The 19,632-nt window shown below is 43.5% G+C and overlaps 1 protein-coding gene across 2 annotated transcripts in view; it reads left to right on the top strand.

Moving 5' to 3' along the window:
- plxnc1 (plexin C1) overlaps window positions 1–19,632 on the top strand; it is a 156,578-nt gene that overhangs the window by 59,639 nt on the left and 77,307 nt on the right. For both annotated transcript variants that reach the window (XM_078235229.1, XM_078235228.1), the window contains exons 10-14: window positions 4,684–4,776; window positions 13,941–14,028; window positions 15,159–15,220; window positions 17,371–17,510; window positions 19,130–19,318. In XM_078235229.1, the coding sequence (XP_078091355.1) occupies window positions 4,684–4,776; window positions 13,941–14,028; window positions 15,159–15,220; window positions 17,371–17,510; window positions 19,130–19,318 (572 nt within the window). The remainder of the gene's footprint in view (window positions 1–4,683; window positions 4,777–13,940; window positions 14,029–15,158; window positions 15,221–17,370; window positions 17,511–19,129; window positions 19,319–19,632) is intronic.

Below are 19,632 nucleotides of genomic sequence, written 5' to 3'. Positions count from 1 at the left end.
TGTCAGTGCAAATTCGATGGGCCAAAGGGTCTTTTTTGCGCTGTATGACTGTATAACTCACAACCCCTTCTAAGCTGGATATTAGTCACCCTTCCTTCAATGCTCCTTATCCATTGTGGCAGCTCCCAGCTTCCTCACTTCAGACTACAGTATTTGAGAAGGTACCTGTTTGCCTTTTCTGGACAACTGGAGATGAACAAGAAATGCCTGTCTTTGATGTTACAAATGGATGAAAAGAATTGTCAAATAGAGACTCAGACCCAGCTGTTGTATATTGCAACCCTCAATCACCCCTGACTGACAGGCATGGCCTTCAAAATAAATGTCTGCTCCTCACAGATGTTACAAATTTTAACCAACATTTCCTGTTTCAGTAAGCTGGTTCCTCTTAGCTTTGTGCACAAGAAGGAATTCTGCTTCATGGACTCATAACATAATCTATAGGATGACTTGTTTTTTATTTTTTGCTGAGGAGGAAGATTGCTAAATTCTGTGAAAAGAATTCCAAGAGGCCTTTTCTGTGTGGCATTCTTGATCAAGACTCATTGTCACAGTCTAAACAGCACAGAGGGAGGCCACTCAACCCATCTTGTGCATGTCAGCTCTCTGACGAGCAATCCAGTCAATCCAGTTTCCCCAGTCAAGTGTATTGGACAATTTGTAGTCTCAGCTATATTGCTACAGAACACTATTTGATTCCCTGTTAAACTTACTTAATACCTTGGCCCACGATGAAATGTGCTTGGCTGATATTGTCAGTGATGAAAGGTGCAGTGAAATCCCACATACAATCCAGTCGCAAGTCTATAGGAAAATGGAATTCGTTCAGTTGCATTCTGTCACCCAAATACTAACTCAATTGTATTAGAATTTCTGTAAGTGTGTGTGACAATTGTGTTTAATTGTTCTGTGTTTATGAGAGTCTGGCACTTATTGTGCTTGATTGGTTTAGCCTACACTGACAGCAATCCCACCCTGGCCCTATCCCCGTAACCCCATGTATTTACCCTGCTAATCCCCCTGACACCAAGGGGCAATCTATCATGGGCAATTAACCTGCTCATCTTTGGAGTATGGGAAGAAACCGGAGCACCCGGAGGAACCTCATGGAGACACGGGGAGAACATGCAGACTCCACACAGACAGTGACCCGATGCCAGAATTGAATCCGTCTTCCTGGTGCTGTGAGGCAGCAGTGCTAACCACTATGCTACTGTGCCACCATTAAATAAAATCCACAGAATGAACCTTGTGCTAGAAGCATAAGAAAGTAGACATTGTAATGCTCTGTATAAACTTTGTAAATAAAGTTCCTGCAGATGTCGAAACAGCTGACATCTCTGTATTGCTCTTTGCTAATGTAAAATATGTACAAAGACTCTCATCCAGCAAACCCATGGATAACAAATACCCAGGGGTAGGCCCAGAATTAATAGAGGTCCCAAGCCACTTTTAGATGGCTGTCCAGAACACTGTTAGGGTTTGTCAATGGAACAAACGCCTGAGGACACTGGATCAATGTTGCACTCATTTTACACCCAAAATCTGGGCACAGACTGAGCAATTTCTACCCCAGAGATAGATTTTCAACTTGCTGCCACAGTGTAAATCTTGCATCAACTGCCCATTGTAGAAAAAGCCTTGATTTTAATTTCCATTTCTTTAAATTGATTTGGGATGCTGCCACCCACTGCTGAAACCCACGCCCATCTTACCAATAACCCCAGCTCCATGCCCGATTGCCAGCTCCCATCTCCGCAATCTAAATGGCCACCCTCCAATCCAAACATGATTGTACTGCAATTTCGAGATCATTGGCCCCTATCGCAGTTATTGATTAATTTTAATTGTCGGGAGTACGGCTGATGACCGACATTAAACTGGATATAGTCTTTAGGACTGCACTGAGAATGAGGTCTTTCGCATCTTAAATAACTATTATTATTGTTTATCATTGTTTAAGTTCAGAATAGTTGTGGAAAACTGAAGGATTTATTAATGTCCTTTAATGAAGGAATTCTGCCACATGTGCAGACCCCCATATGGTTACATCTGAAAGTGGCTTAGCAAGTTACTTAAATGGACGGAAGAAATTGCAAAATAAATCAACAGCAGATATTCAAGAAGAAACCTGAGCAACTGAATATGGGAAATGAATGCCAACCTTGCCATTCACATCCCAAGAATCAATTTAATAATATTCAGACTGGCCAGGTTGCTAACTGCTGACAACACGATTTGATAAATTCAAGTTTGTTGCTGTTGTGGGAAAATTACCACCGGAGTCAGACTGGAGGCTCAACAATACAGTTTTATTTAACGAAGCTTCGTGGAGAAAGGTACTGGCACTCCGCAGTACTTTAGCAGCTACCTTCTCTCAATGATACAATAGGTGTGGTTCATTTTTATACTTTTCAGACAATGGATAATCCGGACATTAGCCATTTAACACATCGTTATAGCTGAGTAGGATCGATAGTTAACACATCGTTACAGCTAGACATATACAGATATTGGCTTTTAGCATTGCATTGTTTCATAGAATGGATACATTTCCTCCTTCAGTGACTATCAATGATTTAGTTTCGGTCTATACATACAGTAATTGGTTTTCCTGCATTTATGTATTCCCGTTCCCATTTATGGCTAATCTCTTTATCAGTCCTTATTGTCCTAGGTTTGTCCTTATCTTTAAAGTGCCTCAAGCTCTCACTGGCTTCCTGCAGTATCTGATTCCTGCATATTTAACTTTAAATAACTGTCTGTCCTGCATGTTTTAATTTCAAGTAGTTGTCTGCGCTAAAAGTCAATGCCTGTTTAATGTCTCTCTCCCAGGTAACCTTTTTATGTGCCAGGCAGCCATTTTATGTGTCAGGTCCCCATCGTTATGTTTTTCTCCACTTCATTGCTATAATGGGAACACTGTGCTTAGTGAGAGAAGCGAGACTTTACTACTGAGAACTGATCTTATGTTCAGTCACTTTTCAAGTGTTTAGTTAATATTGATCGTGTAGGCTCAGAAAGTTCAGGGGTAATTTTTCGACTTCCAATGCCATCTATCTTCTGAATAACTCTTTAAGAAGTAGCCAGGGTGTATTTGCCGGCTCTGGTTGAGGGCTAGAACTCCCTACGAGTGGTACAAGTTGCAATGTTGCATTTGTTTCTGTGCAAAGGTAAAAGATCATGGGAGCAGCACATGGGATCATGTGCTAGTCCTAATAGGGGGAATAATAGGGCAGGGCAGCCCGATCATGAGATATTAACGTATGGTAATCGGGTTCCCAACCTTTCATGGCAGGAACTCCATTACATCATTGGCAGGGGGCGGGACAGTTTGAATGGGAAATCCTGCTGGTGTAAATGCCGTTTGGAGTCTCCCATTGGATTCTTCACCTTCAACTGCTTTCCCGCCCACCAAAAACAAGAGAGGAGAATCTGGGCTCTTGTGTCCTCACAACTTACTTTTCTACATATCTTTCTATCCTCAGAAAATATGGCTACAATATCATCTGCCCTTTATCCAAGTCATTAATTGTAAATAGTTGAGATCCCAGCACTGATTGGGCCAACCTGAAAATGGCCCATTTATCTTGACGCCGTGGGTGGAATTTACCTCTGGAGATGGGGGTCCTGCCCACCATTCTGAGAACAGGCAGGAGCCTCTCATCGTCTCAGTGTAAATAATGTGTCGATCAGGTGCCTAGCTGCCCTGAAGGGGCTTTACCTGGGATTTAGGACCCCAGGACTGAAATCTCAGGCAATGAGAGCTGCCAGCCAATCAGAAACTGGTAACACTCCACTGACAGTCAGCACAACTGCGGGCAGTGGCAGCTGCTGGTAATGTACCCACCAGAGGCCTAGGATCTATGAGGGCCCAGGCCACAGAGGGGGTATGGTTTTGCTAGTTAATGATGGGAAATAGGGGGTCAGAAGAAAGAGTGAAGGGGCTCACTGAGAGCTAACCCTTTCCCACTGCCTGATCCCTCAATCAGGCACTGAGTGCCTATAAATGAAGGAAGCCCCCGCTCCCGCCAAAGTCCAGCAAGGGAACTCAATACCAGTAACGCTGGGGTAAGGGCCCCTAAATGGGCATAATAGGCATTTATTGCAGTGTTTATGTGGGGAGTGTTAAGGATGATTGTAGCTGCACAAAATGGGCATTAATTGCCCACTTATGGACCTCAATTACCATCTGGGTAGAAGGCTACCCACAAGCTTTCCTGCACTCCTTTTAACTGCGGAGAAGTGGGAAAGCTATGGAATATCTACCCTGAACCCTCCAGACCCACTGCCAGGCGAGCAGGCTTTAAATTCCACTCTCTGTTTCCTGTTAGTTAGCCAGTCCACTACCCATGCTAATAGATTACCCTTGACACCATGAGATGTTAAGTGCAGTAAACCTTTATATGGCATTTTATCAAATGCCTTTTGGAAATCTAAATACATTACTTCTACTTCCCCTTTAGATAAAGGTTTGCCTTTATCCAGCCAGCTTGTTACATCCTCAAAGACTCTAATAAATTTGCTAAACAGGATTTCCCTTTCATTAAACTATGTGTTGACTCTCCCTAATTGTATTATGATTTTCTAAATGTTCTGCCAATATTTCCTTAATAATGGAATAAAGAGTTGCATTATAAAAGATAAATCTTTGAAGAAGCTTCACATTGCACTGTTTTCTAGGACTCTAATATTGACCTGAATTGTACGTTTGATGGGATTTCACAAGTGGCCAAGTGGATCGACAATTCTACCATCCAATGTGTCAGGCCTCAGGTCAGCATCATGTGTTGCATTAATTAATTTAAAGTTTTTTTTTCTTGTGGATGGGTATCCACTTTCTCGGTAGCCCCTCGGTCTTCCACTGTCACACCATGTTCAGTAAAATATAAATCTGCTTCATGATTGAACGAGGAACTTCCATTTGTTTTGAAGGATGAAAGGTCATATTCGTTTGCCAGTGTTGGTGTCAGTGTGGGGAACACATTTTGAGTTTCCTTTTAGCTACGCAATTACTTCTATCAACATGGCTTTGAATTCAACATTTTACAACTAAATATGGTATCTTCCTCCATGTGCAGGGGTGTTAATCTGGATTTGAGATTATCATGTTTGGGTTTAATTATAAACTATAAAAAGACCATGAGGTCGATCAGTATAATTAAAACAAGGAACAGTTGATTGAACATCTGAACAGTTGCACAGTCAGCCCAAGACTGACTCCCCCAAGCTCCACCCTGGATGGAGCTTGTTCCCGAGGGTCAACTGACCCGCTCTCTTAAAGGTACGTAACACGCCACCTCCATACATAACATCCCATTAATAACATATATACATCATTTTAAATATTATGTGAGCATTGAACCCAACATATGTACAAAGTCAGAACTATATACAGGAAAACATGGAAAACGACCTCCACCTCCTTAAGCAAGACATCCAATCAGTGTCTACATTGACATAATTAGTCTTTCTGTGGGATGGCAGTTTCTAGACAATCGTCTCCTGTCTCAGGAGCTTTCTCAAATTTCCAGAAGCTCCTGCTTTTCAACTAGGGCAGCACTGTTGCCTCACAGCACCAGGGACCCAGCTTCAATTCCAGCCTCGGATCACTGTCTGTGTGGAGTTTGCACGTTCTCCCGTGTCTGCGTGGGTTTCCCCCGGATGCTCCAGTTTCCTCCCACAGTCCAAAGATGCGTGGGTTAGGTTGATTGGCTATGCTAAATTGACCCTAGTGTTAGGGGGATTAGCAGTGTAAATATGTGGGGTTACGGGAATAGGACCTGGGTGGGATTGTGGTCGATGAAGTCTCAAGGGGCCGAATGGCCTCCTTCTGCACTCTGCACTGTAGGGATTCTATGATTCGATGAATCCATGAGTTGCTTCCCCATCAGGTCGGTTTCTGTTTTCCTTGGACCCTCCCCCGGTAGTGCAACCAGCTGGTGCGCGTGCCTCCTCCAGGCCCTCTTCTGGGTTGTCATGTGTGGTGTTACAGTACATGCTGGGGAACCTGATTATTCATTGTCCTTGTGAACTCTCCCTTTGTGAAGCGATCAACACCTGCTTCAAGGCTTGGACAAATCTCTTCGCCTGGCTAATTGTTGTCGGGTGGTACGGAGTCGACCTCCCCTGTCTGACTCCATGGTGGTCAAGGTAGCCCCTGAGCTCCTTCACTACCAACTGTGGTCCATTGTCACTCACAACGTATTCAGGATTTCCAAATCTGGCGAATATTTCATTGAGTCGGTCTACCGTCGCTTCCACTGACACTGACTTCATGGCTGCCTCCTCGGGCCACTTGGAGTGGGCATCCGCTACCACCAATAACATCTGTCCTTCTACTGGACCTACAAAATCTACGTGAATCCACTGCCACAGAGATTAGGTCATTCACATGGGTGCAGGGGCAACAAGGACACCGCCTTCCTTACTAATGCTCAGGACTGGAAAGATCTTGCCTTCTCCTCAATCTAGGAGTTTACATTCGGCCATCAAAAATAGCTCCTGGCTATCTCCTTCATTTGCACGATGCACTTGTTCCAGTTTCCTCTTAACGGGGGAGGAATGATAATTCTCATCCCCCACAATAGATATCCATCTGGTATAGACAATTCCCACCGCCTTGACAGTAGGGATGTAAATCTGGCTGGTCTCTATGGCTGGTCCTCCCTCTCAGGACTAAGTCCACCACTTGTTTTAAAACTGGGTCATTCCGGGTAGCATTCCACACCTGGGACGCAGACACCAACACCTTGTCTTCCTGGGAGAAATTCATGTTTTTAGATTCCAATCTGGAACATCTTTCTCCCCTGATAGAGGCACAGCTTTGCTATGCTTCTCTGATTGTCAGTATTTTATCTCAAAGGAGTAGGCTGATAGAGCCAGTGCCCATGTCTGTAGGTGTGCTGCCGCCCTTGATGGCATATATATCCCCTGAATATTGCCATGATCTTGTTGAATGGCGGGGCAGGCTCGAAGGGCCAGATGGCCTACTCCTGCTCCTATTTCTTATGTTCTTGTATATCCCCATATACAGCTTAGTAATGGTGGTTAGTGGCCTGTGGTCAGTCAGCAGCACAAAATGCCCACCGTAAAGGAAATGTGTGAACTTCAGAGAAAATAATGCTCAATCCTTCTTTTTCGACTTGGACATAATTTTTCTCCATCTTTGTCAAAGACCTCGAAGCGAAGGCAATTGTTCTTTCCTCTCCGTTTGACAAAATAGGCGACAGTACTGCACCAACCCCGTAAGGCGAAGCGCACAGATTAACTGCAGTGGCAACTTTGGATTGAAATACGTTAACACTTCTGACCTCCTGAAGGCTTTTATCACCTCCCAGCAAGCCTCCTTGCACCCCATTTCCACAGCCGTCCTTTTCCAAGCGACCGATGTAGCGGTTTTAACAGAGTTGCCAGATCTGGCACGAACTTGCCATAGTAGTTCACCAAGAACAATCGTAATTGAGATACGTTCTGTGGTCAACAGGCCTTCATGATGGCCTCCATCTTCTTGGATGCCTTGTGTAGACATTCACCATCAATGACATGGCCCAAGTATTTGATGGAGTCTCTTACGAAATCACATTTCTCCTTTTTTACTTGCAGGCTGTGCTCCTGCAACCATTTTGAGGGTTTCTTCCAGGTTCTTCTCTTCGGTGGAGCCTGTCATCGAAAGATCATACAGATAATTCTGGACCCCTGGCAAGCCACTTAATATTTGATCCATGGAATAGAGCCATTGCCGACGTGATGCCAAAGGGAAGGAGCAGAAAAGCCCCCGGTGTGTCACTATCATCTGCAGTGGCTGGGACTCTTCCGCGATCTCCATTTCTAAATAACCCTGTGACAGGTCCACTTTGAAAACTTCTTTCCCCCTGTAAGTCCACTGAACAGATTCTCAATGAGGGGAAGTGTGTATTGAACCACATACAGTGCTGGGTTGACTTAACTGTGACTTTAAAGTCACCACAGATTCTAACAGTGCCATCTGTTTTTAAAACTTGAACAATTGGAGTGGCCCATTCACTGATGGTTACTGGTTCCAACATTCCTATGTTCACCAGCCATTCAAGTTCTACTTCCACTTGAGACCGGATGGCTTACAGCACTGGACGTGTCTTCAGGCTGCGTGGACAAGCCTCTGACTTCAGCTGAATTCATAATTTTGACCCCTTTCATTTCTCCCAGAGTCCTCTTGAACGCATCTTTATACTTGTCCAGGACATCTTGTAGACTTGGTTTTGAGTCTGCCAGCCTATTAATGATGCCCCAATTTAACTTCAATTTTTGGAAACCAGGAGGATCTAAATAATGGCAGGGTAGTCTCGTTTAACTCAGTTCAGTGGCAACTCTGCACAGTGATCCCTTAGCTGTTCTTTAGCCAGTATGTAGTCCTTCAGTGTCACCACTTGTTCCATCTATGTAGATAAAATAATCCTGGCAGGCTTCAATGCAAATGTCCTTAATTTTCCTTATACACTGAATCAAGAATCAGCAACACCACTGTATCCATTACCATCTTAATTGTCTTCCCCTCTAATTGGGAAGGACCATAAATCAATCGTCTTCACCCCATACCAATAGGATGTTTAACTAAAATTCAACTGATTTTGGCTCTTCTGCTTCCTCTACGGATTCGACTGACTCCCAGTCTCCTTCCTGGCTAGTACCTTGTGCATTTTCCTCTGGTTTGTCTCTTTTCGGCTCCCCTTCTCTTTGGGTTGTGCCTGGCAATTTTGGGCAATATGACCCACCCACTTACAAATGTGACATTGAGCTTCTCGAGTCCAACACGTTAACTCTTTGGACAGATGTGCTTGCTGTGCCCGTTTATAAAAATGGAAACGTTCCGCAATCATTCGTGGCTTGGTTGCAAAATGGTTTCCTAACACCTCATACAGTTTCCCAAGAGTTGTCTCCATGGGTTTTGCTGGTTGCAGCAGATTCCTTGGATTGCAAAAGTCCTGCTTCCGATGGTGCTCAGAAAAACTGCCACCAGGTCTTTCTCCACTTTATTTGCTTTCAGATAGAATTAAAATTTTTGGTGTACAAGGTCCAACTTTCTGCCTCTTCATTAAACGATCCTATCACTCCGAATTGACCCGTCATTTTATTTTCCCACTCGTGTTTCAGTAGCCTCTTGCAGCCCAAGTCCCCTCATTTCACGCTCTTCATGTCAGCCGCTCCCTCACTGACTGTGCTAGTGATCCTCTCACTATTTTTCTCTGTTGACCACAGCTTGATTTCCCTTCGCAACCGCTCTCCACAACGATTTTGGTACTCCTGGCTTTAACCTAGCCATTGACTGCAACCCAAGTTCCCCCATGACTGCTTCCCTTGACGCTTAGGCCTGTTCCCTGCAAGTCTACTATGCTACCTCTTCAATCCGTGCTATTTCAAAGTCAGGTGATATCCGATCTTCTCCTCCTTCTGAAAAACAGCGGTAGTACGCTGCCTGTTGGCTGTGACTCAGTCTCGTCACCAATTATAATGTTTGGGTCTAATTATAAACTATAAAAAAGACTGCGACGTAGGTCGGTATAATTCAATCAAGGGACTGTTTATTGAACATCCTAACAGGTGCACAGTCAGTCCAAGACTAACTCCCCCAAGGGTTAAGATTGTTCCCCCGGGTCACCTGATACATTCCCTTAAAAGGGCACAACACCCCAACTACATACATAACAGAGATAGCCCAGGTCTGCTGTGCACAATGATCCAATGATCATGGTGCCAGGTGTAATTCGAGTACTAAAGGCTTTGCAAACGATATTACTTTAAGTATTGGAGAGAATGTGGATGGACAGTTGAGTGAATAATCCAAACTGGCATTCCAGTGCAATACTGAGGGGAATGCTACACTATCAGAAGTGATGTTTTTTGGACATCGTCGGCTCCTTTAGGTGAAAGTAAAAGATCCTGTGTCACTATTTAAAAGGGGAAGAAAATTCTCCACAGTAATCTGGGCAATATTCGTCACTCAACTAACACCTAAAAAAAATGATCTTCTCACTGCTGTCTGTGGGATCTTGCTGTGTACAAATTATTTGCAGCGTTTCTTATCTTACAATATTACTACATTTGATAACTGTTTAATTGGCTTTTAAACACTTGGGATGTTCTGAAGTTTTAAAAGGAGAATATGAACATTATGGGCGGCACGGTAGCGCAGTGGTTAGCACTGCTGCTTCACAGCTCCAGGGTCCCGGGTTCGATTCCCAGCTCGGGTCACTGTCTGTGTGGAGTTTGCACATTCTCCTCGTGTCTGCGTGGGTTTCCTCCGGGTGCTCTGGTTTCCTCCCATAGTCCAAAGATGTGCGGGTTAGGTTGATTGGCCATGCTAAAATTGCCCCTTAGTGTCCTGAGATGCGTAGGTTAGAGGGGTTAGTGGGTAAAATATGTAGGGATATGGCCTGGGTGGGATTGTGGTCGGTGCAGACTCGATGGGCCGAATGGCCTCCTTCTGCACTGTAGGGTTTCTATGATTTCTATGTATCATGCAGACACGTAGGTCGAAAATCTCCTGTCTCGCCCACCACAGGAATCGTAGCGGATGAGACAGGAAATTCGGCAGACCATTTAAAGGTCTGTTGAGCTCGGGTGGGAATTTCCGGTCTTGGGGCGCGCATGGCCGGAGAATCCCGTCTGTTTAAAGCCATGCACATGCACACACATATGTATAAAAATATATACAAAGATTTCCGCCCCTGCCATGGGACTTAGACCCCAGATGAAAGAATTCCACCCAATGGGCACCTAATTCTACCCAATCTTTTGCTCCCGCCTGCCTGGGCATCAGAAACCCCTGCCCAAGGTCAACAGATCTTTCAATCGTTCACTAAATTGTCCGTCCCGCCTCCAGCCATTCCCGCAGCAAGTGGGATCGGAAGATTTACCCCAATGTTTCTGTTTTCTTGCCATATTACCTGACATGTAATCAAGTTAAATTACCCAATGAGTATATTTTCTGATGTATTTTTGTATTCTTCCTCACTTTTAGGTGCATCACCTTATTACTAAATCCAACATTAATACAAATTCTGAATAATAGAAGTTCCAGTACTGATGTTATGAAATACCACTTATCATCTGAATTAGTTCCCTTTACCACCCCCTCTGCTTCCTTTACCGCCCATTCAGTGATATGCCCTCTTCAAATGGTCCCATCTCAAAGGCTTTTTGAAATTTCCAAGCATATGGCTTTAATGCATACTCTTTTTCTATTAATTCTGTTCTTCAAATAATTCTCAGGTTAGTATGAACAAACCATTTCCCAGAATATCAAACTATTGGGATTGAAGGCAGACAAGTCCCCAGTGCCTGATGGCCTACATTCTCGGGTCTTAAAGGAAGTGACAGCAGAGATAGTGGATCCATTGGTTGTAATATTCCAAAATTCCCTGGAGGCAGGAAAGGTTCCAGTGGATTGGAAAAATATGAATGTATTCTAAAAGGGAGGGAGGCAGAAAGTAGAAAACTATAGACCAGTTAGTTTCACATCTGTTGTTGGGAAATCATTTGAATCCATTGTAAAGGAAGCAATAACAGGACATTTGGAAAGTCAAAATGCAACTCTTCAGAGTCAGCATGATTTAGTGAAAGGTAAAACATGTTTGACTAATTTGCTCGAGTTCTTCGACAGTGTAACAAGCCAAGTGGATAATGGGGATCCTGTAGATGTAGTACAGGGCGGCACGGTAGCACAGTGGTTAGCACTGCTGCTTCACAGCTCCAGGGTCCCGGGTTCGATTCCCGGCTCGGGTCACTGTCTGTGTGGAGTTTGCACATTCTCCTCGTGTCTGCGTGGGTTTCCTCCGGGTGCTCCGGTTTCCTCCCACAGTCCAAAGATGTGCAGGTTAGGTTGATTGGCCATGCTAAAAATTGCCCCTTAGTGTCCTGGGATGCATAGATTAGAGGGATTAGTGGGTAAATATGTGGGGGTAGGGCCTGGGTGGGATTGTGGTCGGTGCAGACTCGATGGGCCGAATGGCCTCCTTCTGCACTGTAGGGTTTCTATGTTTCTATGTATATCTGGACTTCAGGAAGGCGTTTGATAGTGCCGCACAGAAGGTCCATACACGGGTAAGATCACACAGGGTTAGGGGTAATTTATTAGCTGGTATAGAAGACTGGCTAACTGACAGACGGCAGAGAGTCGGGATAAATGGGTCTTTTTCTGGTGAGCAAGATGTAACTAATGGGGTGCCACAGGGGTCGATCCTCGGGCCCCAACTATTTACAATCTATATTAATGACTTGGATGCAGGGATAGAAGGTACTACAGCCAGATTTGCAGATGAGACTTAAATAGGTGGGATAAGAAGTTGCAATGAGGAAATAAGAAATTTCCAAATGGATGTATAGAATCATAGAATCCCTGCAGTGCAGAAGGAAGTCAATTGGCCCATTGAGTCTGCACCAACTCTCTGGTAGAACATCTTGTCCCCATAACCCCACATATTTACCCCGCTTAACCCCCTAACCTACATGCCTTGGGGCAGTAAGGAGCAATTGAGCATGGCCAATCCATCTAACCTGCACATCTTTGGATTGTGGGAGGAAACCGGAGCACCTGAGGAAACCCATGCAGACACGGGGAGAATGTGTAAACTCCACACAGATAATGACCCAAGCCGGGAATCGAACTCAGGTCGCTGGCGCTGTGAGGCAGCAGTGCTAATCACTGTTCCACCATGCTGCCTGGAAACAATGGGGGGGTTTTCAGCTGGCATTTACCGTGGGCGAAAATGGCAACACCGGCTGAAAATCCCACGAGACTGCGGGGACAAGAATCCCGTCGGCGAGACCTCATTCTTGGATTTTCCCCACCCCTCGCTGGTGATGCAATGAGGTTCCCGCTTATTCATTTAAATACATTTAAATAAATGTAATTACATTTATAGGGTTTCCTCGCCATATGATCCCCCAGGTACTGAATTCCCCTTTGCTAATGTGCCGAGGTTTACTACAGCCTCTGCCAAACCTGAAGCTGTTGCAGGGAAATCACTGGGGCGCTTAGGTCAGTATAGCCCCAATGGGGGGGGAGAGGGACATGCCTGAGCAGTGTCCTGACCAGGGCAGGCCCTCTGGGAAGCCACATTGGAAGGGGGGTTGCCGCATTGCCTGTGGAGGGAATCCCCCTTTTACCAGCTCTATCAGACTCCGCCCCATCACATTGACGGCAAAAACCATGCCCCCGGATTTTCTTTCCACAGAAAACATTAAAATCTGGAGAGACAAATTCAGCTGGAGAGTTGCGCGCCAGATTTCTCACCCCTGTCAGCACTCTGCGCACTGAGGGGAAGGTTCTGCCCTATGGTTTGCTGTTTGGTAATGGGGTCATGGTCCAGTGGAGATAGGAAGAAGTGTCTGAGGCTTGTACTCAGTCACTGTAAGGTGGAGGTCGGTAAGACAGACACCACCATCCTTATCCGCCTGTTAAACATAAGAACAGGAAGTAGGCCATTCAGCCCATCGAGCCTGTTCTGCCCTTTAATGAGATCATGGCTGATCTCTGTCCTAGCTCCATGTACTTGCCTTTGGCCCATGCCCCTTAATATCTTTGCTTAACAAACATTTGTCTATCTCAGACTTAAAATTAGCAACTGATCTATCATCAACTGCTGTTTGTGGAAGAGAGTTCCAAACCTCTACCACTGTTTGTATGCAGAAGTGCTTCCTAACATCTCTCCTGGTTTGATTGTAAGATCAGTGTTGGACCTGAGAGAATGGTTTTATACATCCACCGAACTGCTGATTTGAGGTTTTTAAAAGTCAATTTACTTTTGGCCAATCTCCAAATTTTCCCGTCCCACCTACAATGATGCCAACTGCTGCCAGGACCGGAAAATCCAACCTTTGTTTCGGCTGATAATTTTATTAAAAATGCATGAAGTAATATCTAATCACTAACTAAATGAACATTGTTGCTTTCATTGCAGTTTGTGGTTGAAAGGAGGATAATCCCTGTGAATGTTGTCTACAGTAAAAATTCCAGAATCATTATTGATAATCCTAACAATATCACAGGTAATAAAATATTAATCCTTTAAAATTTAAGGGACTTGTTCCATTGGCTCACCAATAACAGTATTTATAAGCAATCATTTCAACTTTCTTTCATTTCTAACGAAGTGGGCTGAGAATAAGGCGGGTTCTATAACAAACATTCAATCCGTTATATTAGTTTAACATCCAGAGAGTAAGTTGAAACGTCCCCGCCTCACCCCGGGATGACTGGCTTCTCATAACAGAGTCAACAATCTGGATTTTTATGGTTCCTTAGGAGCAACAGGTTGGCAAACAGGTGGTGGGGGTGGGGGCCATAAATATTGAGCTATGCTATGGCATTCCTCATGGCAGAACCATCCCCCACCCCGCCCCCCCATGCATGCTTCAATTCTGATAACTCTGGGAGGCAGGACTTGTGTCTTGATGGGGTCATAAAGCCTGCCTCAAGCCAATGAAAGGCCTGAAACCCCAGGTTGGCGGGCTCACGACCAACTTTTTCACACCCCCCCACTTATAGTTCCAGCCCAACAGTCCTGTGTCCTTTGAACAAAATTCTAATTTGTATCTGTTCACCAACTGCAAATTGACAATGTCAGTGCTCTTCTTTTTATTATGTAAGATTGAAGGGTAAAATTGGTCCCAGGCAGTAGCACAGAATGGGTAATAATGAATCATCTGCCTGATTATACCCTGGCCAATTTTCCTACTCTTTGAATTTAGTGTCATTGACAATGGCCTCAATTAAGGTGGAGATTAGGGCTCATTGACAGTGGCCTGAGATCGGAGAGAGGTTAGGGGTCATTAATAATGGCCTGAGGTAAGATGGAGGCTGGAGTATTAAACAGTGGCCTTCATCCGTTCTACACAAACACTGAAAACCAATTTCACCTCCTGAAAGTCAATCACAATCTTAATTGATAAAATCAGTGAACTTGATAGCAAATGTGTTAAGGTGTCCATTTGTTACTGAATCTTTGTTCTTCTCCAAAACAATTATAAGATATTAACATTGCACTGTTAAGTAATTTTAAAATAAAAGGATGAATCTATTGCAGATATTTCCATCCTAACCTATCTTACTGGTGTACGAGCTTCCTTGTTGCACTGGACTTCACATTCCAATTGTATTGACGCTTCTGTTTTAACAGTTTACAGTTGTGATGTCGAGAAACCAGACTGTGTTTTCTGTTCTCCAAAAAGGATTTGTAAGGTAAGGAATACTCTATGAGTTAATAGAGTTTTATGTTTGAATTGTATAAATAAAGCTTTGATTAGCTTTTGTTTCCAGCTCTCGAAATGAATCACCATTCCAAGGAATGCAACTTCCACCAATTTCAGGATTTAAAAAATTCATTTGTGGGACATGGGTGTTGCTGGCTGACCAGCATTTATGGCCCATCCCTAGAAGCCCTCGAAACCGAGTGGTTCACTCAGCCATTTCACAGGGCAGTTGAGAGTCGACCACATTGCTGTGGTTCTGGAGTCACATGTAGGCCAGACCACGTAAGGACAACAGATTTCCTTCCCTGAAGAACATTAGTGATGATGTGGAGATGCCGGCATCTCCACATCATGACTACCATCGACACCGCAAACTGCCGGCTCCAAGTGGAGAGGATCTCCAAGAAGATCGCGCATATCAACACAGACATCAAGTTTCTACAAACAGATCTGGTTGGCTGGAGGGATTCACATTCTAATCAGTATTCTGTAACTTGATTTTGTGTCTCTGTGCCCTGTTTGAGAGCACATTTCCACTCCATCTGACGAAGGAGCAGCGCTCCGAAAGCTAATGCTATTTGCTACCAAATAAACCTGTTGGACTTTATCCTGGGTGTTGTTAAAACTCTTACTGTGAACATTAGTGAACCAGATGGGTTCTTCTGACAATCGACAATGGTTTTGTGGTCATCAATAGATTCTTAATTCCAGAAATGTTTTAATTGAATTCAAATTCCGCATCTGTCGTGGCAGGATTCAAACCTGAGTTCCCAGAACTTTAGCTGAGTTTCTGGATTATTAGTCTAGCGATAATACCATTCGGCCATCACCTCCCCAATCTGAAGAATGTTCGATGCTTTCTGCATATTTTATGATGAGTCCATGGCTCTGATAGGCTAGTGGTTAGACGAGTCACCCAGTGGTGTTGAGTTCAAATTCCCCCAAGGGCAATTTATGAAGGTCAATTTAATGAAGTTGGCACTTTGTTACAGAAGTTAATATCCTGCAGAAAAGATGGTTCCATCCCATCTCTCTGTGCTCCCTCCTCAGTATAAATCAGATTTTACTCTAGCCTTGCATTAAGTGTCCTCAGATTGTAAACAGTCACCATGAATAATAATATAAAACAGTGCCATTGTGAAAGTGCCTTCACCACAAGGACTGCAGTGGTTCAGGAAGAAGGCCCACCACTTTCTCAGGGGAACTAGGGATGGGTGATAAATGCTGTCTTTCTGGAGTTACTCACATGCTATAGCCAAATAATAACAAATAGATCGTTCCTCAATTCTAGCCTAAGAAGTCAGGAGATCGCGAGATTTAGGGAAGGAATTCGAGAGCTTTAGGGACAATGCAGCTGAACGCATGGCTGCCAATGGTGGAACAACTTTTTAAATTCTTTCAGAGGAAGTGCCTAAACCAGTATTTTTTGCCTACACCGATTGCCCTTGAGAAGGTGGTGGTGAACCACCTTGTTGAACTGCTGCAATCCACAGTACTGTTAGAGAGGGAGTTCCAAGATTTTGACCCAGCAATACTGAAGGAACAGTGATATTGTTCCAAGTCAAGATATAGGACAACTTGCAGGTGGTGGTGTTTCCACACATCTGCTTTCCTTATCCTTCTTGGTGGTAGAGGTCGTGGGTTTTGCAACTGCTGATAAAGGACCCTTGGTGAGTTGCTGGTTTATAATTTGTAGATGGTAAACACTGCTGCAACTCGCATTGATAGTGGATGTTGAAGGTGATCGAAGGGGTGCCAATCAAACAAGCTGCTTTGTCCTGGATGATGTTAAGCAAACCTGTCGAACTTTTGTATGGGTCACATTTCCATTTTTTGTCACTCAAGGGGCCAGTGAGCAAATTTCAGAAAGATACATGAATTTCAAAAAAGTTGACTTTGAAGAAAACAAACAACTTGCTGAACAAATTAAGGCAATGTCAAAGCAATAAACTGATAATTAAAAAAATAATAACAATTACCATTAGAATGTGGGCGAGACAGGAGAATTTTGGCGATTGCGCTTCAGAAGTGTTTCAGTGGTTTTGATTTGGAACACCCTGAGATTGTGAAAGGTATTATAGAAATGCAAGTCTTTCTTGTTCAGAGAAATGATAATTTTGAAACATTTCATTTAATCAGGAACCAGTTGTTATGTCTCTGGAACCAAAACGTGTGTTTTCATCCCAGAGGGCCACAGTGACCATTGTTGGTTCTGGTCTAAATGTGGGATCAAGCGCGATGATTCGCATCAAAGGAATGAGTGACTATGTTACAGCCAAGTAAGTGCAAATTGTAGTAAACTATGAAAAGTAGTTCGATTTGTTCCTTTCGAATAGATTGGATTGAGGATTGGCTGACTGACAGAAAGCAGAGGGTCAGGATAAATGAGTCCTTCTCTGGCTGGTGAAATGTAACTAGCGGGGTGCTGCAGGGGTCAGTCCTTGGGCCTCGACTGTTTATAATCTATATAAATCATCTGCAAGCAGGGACAGAGTGTAACATTCCAAAATTTGCAGATGATACAAAAATAGGTGGAAAGCAGGCAGTGAAGAGGATATAAAAATTTTACACGCAGATATAAATATTCTAGGAGAATGGGCCAAAATTTGGCAGATGGAGTTTAATGTAGATAAATGTGAGGTTATCCATTTTGGCAGACAACATAGAAAGGTAAATTATTACCTAAATGAAAAGCAGATTCAAATGTGTCCGGGCAGAGGGATCTGGGTGTCTATGTTGATGAATCGCAGAAAGTCGGTACGCAGGTGCAGCATGTAATAAAAAAGGCAAATGGGATGTTGGCATTTATTGCAAAAGGAGTGAAGGATAAAATTAGAGAAGCGTTGTTGCAATTGTATGGGGTGTTGGTGAGACCACACCTGGAGTATTATGTCCAGGTTTGGTCTCCTTATTTGAGGAAGAATGTGGTGGCATTCGAGGCAGTTCAGGGGAGGTTCACCTGATTGATTCCTGGGCTGAAGGGGTTGACATATGAGGCTTATCCTTACTGGAGTTTAGAAGGATGAGAGGGGACCTGATCGAGCTATATAAAATTTTAAAAGGGATTGATAAAGTAAACGTAGACCAAATGTTTCCTCTTGTGGGGCAATCTAGAACAAGAGGTCACAGGTTTTGGTTGAGAAGCAGTAGATTTAAAACTGAGATGAGGAGGAACTACTTCTTGTCGAGAGCGATGAACTTATGGAACTCGCTGCCCCACAGCGCGGTGGATTCTGAATCGTTGAATGGTTTCAAGAGGGGGATGGAGATATTTCTAATTTAAGAAAGGGAAAGAGGGGTATGGGGAACAGGTGGGGAGGTGGATTTGAGACCAGGGAGAGATCTGCCATGATCAGATTGAATGGCAGAGCAAGCTCGAAGGGCTGAATTTACCTACTTCTGCTCCTAATTCCTATCTTCCTAAATGAAGTTATTAATTTGTTTTGACTTGGTATACAAACAAAGGAACAGGAGGAGGATATTTAGCCCATTCAGTAAGATCTTAACTGATCCATGACCTATACCTGAAATCCCTAAATACCTTTGGCTGACAAAAAATCTTTAATTTCTCGATGTAAAATTAACAATTGACCAGCATCAATTCCATTTAGAGAAGAGAGCCACACATTTACATCACTGTGTATGATCCAGTGTTTCCCAGTTTCACTCCTGAAAGGTCTGGTTATTGATAAGTGGAGTATTGAGGGTTAGTGTATCTTTGTTATAATATAGACAGCGTTATTCTTACTCTAGCTGTGAAGTAGCTGATCTGTGGACACTTAACAAAACTCCCCTTGTCTAGGAATAAGTCGTTCAGACAGCTGGTCACAAAAACAAAATAAGTGAAATTTGGACAATAAACAGAATATTAATGTTTTAAAATATATTTCTCCACCAGCTCGAGGAATTGTACAATCGAGAACAGTACATCCATAAGATGTGTTTTACCAAAGACAACCCATGGTAAAAAGACAGTGTGCTTACTGTTTGATTCTGAAAAGGAGTGTGTGGCGAACAGAACTGCTGTACTGGAGTACGTCAGTAACATTTTCATTACAAAGATTCACCCAAATGTATCCTGGGTCAGGTGAGTATAATGGTGATAGGAGGAGGAGGTGTTTTGTTCTTGGGTTGTTTTGGATCTTAGTTAGATTACTTTGCCTTTTGTACCTTAAAACTTTCTCAGGGCTCTGTCCCAAGTCCCAAACCATTTTGACCTTGAGATCCAAGAAGCATTTAAGTAGCTTCATTGTGAACAAACAATAAGCTTGCTTTGATGACTATTTCTAATAGTTCATGGTAAGATCTTGGTAAGATTCCATTTAAATCTTCAGAAGTGACAAGAGTATCACAGCAGAATTTCTTTAAAGTATCAATGTGAGTCAAATTTATTAAAAATAA

Source organism: Mustelus asterias, chromosome 19 (assembly GCF_964213995.1).
Source record: "Mustelus asterias chromosome 19, sMusAst1.hap1.1, whole genome shotgun sequence".
In the NCBI taxonomy this organism is placed as follows: domain Eukaryota; kingdom Metazoa; phylum Chordata; class Chondrichthyes; order Carcharhiniformes; family Triakidae; genus Mustelus; species Mustelus asterias.
This window is presented reverse-complemented; position numbering and strand designations above follow the sequence as displayed.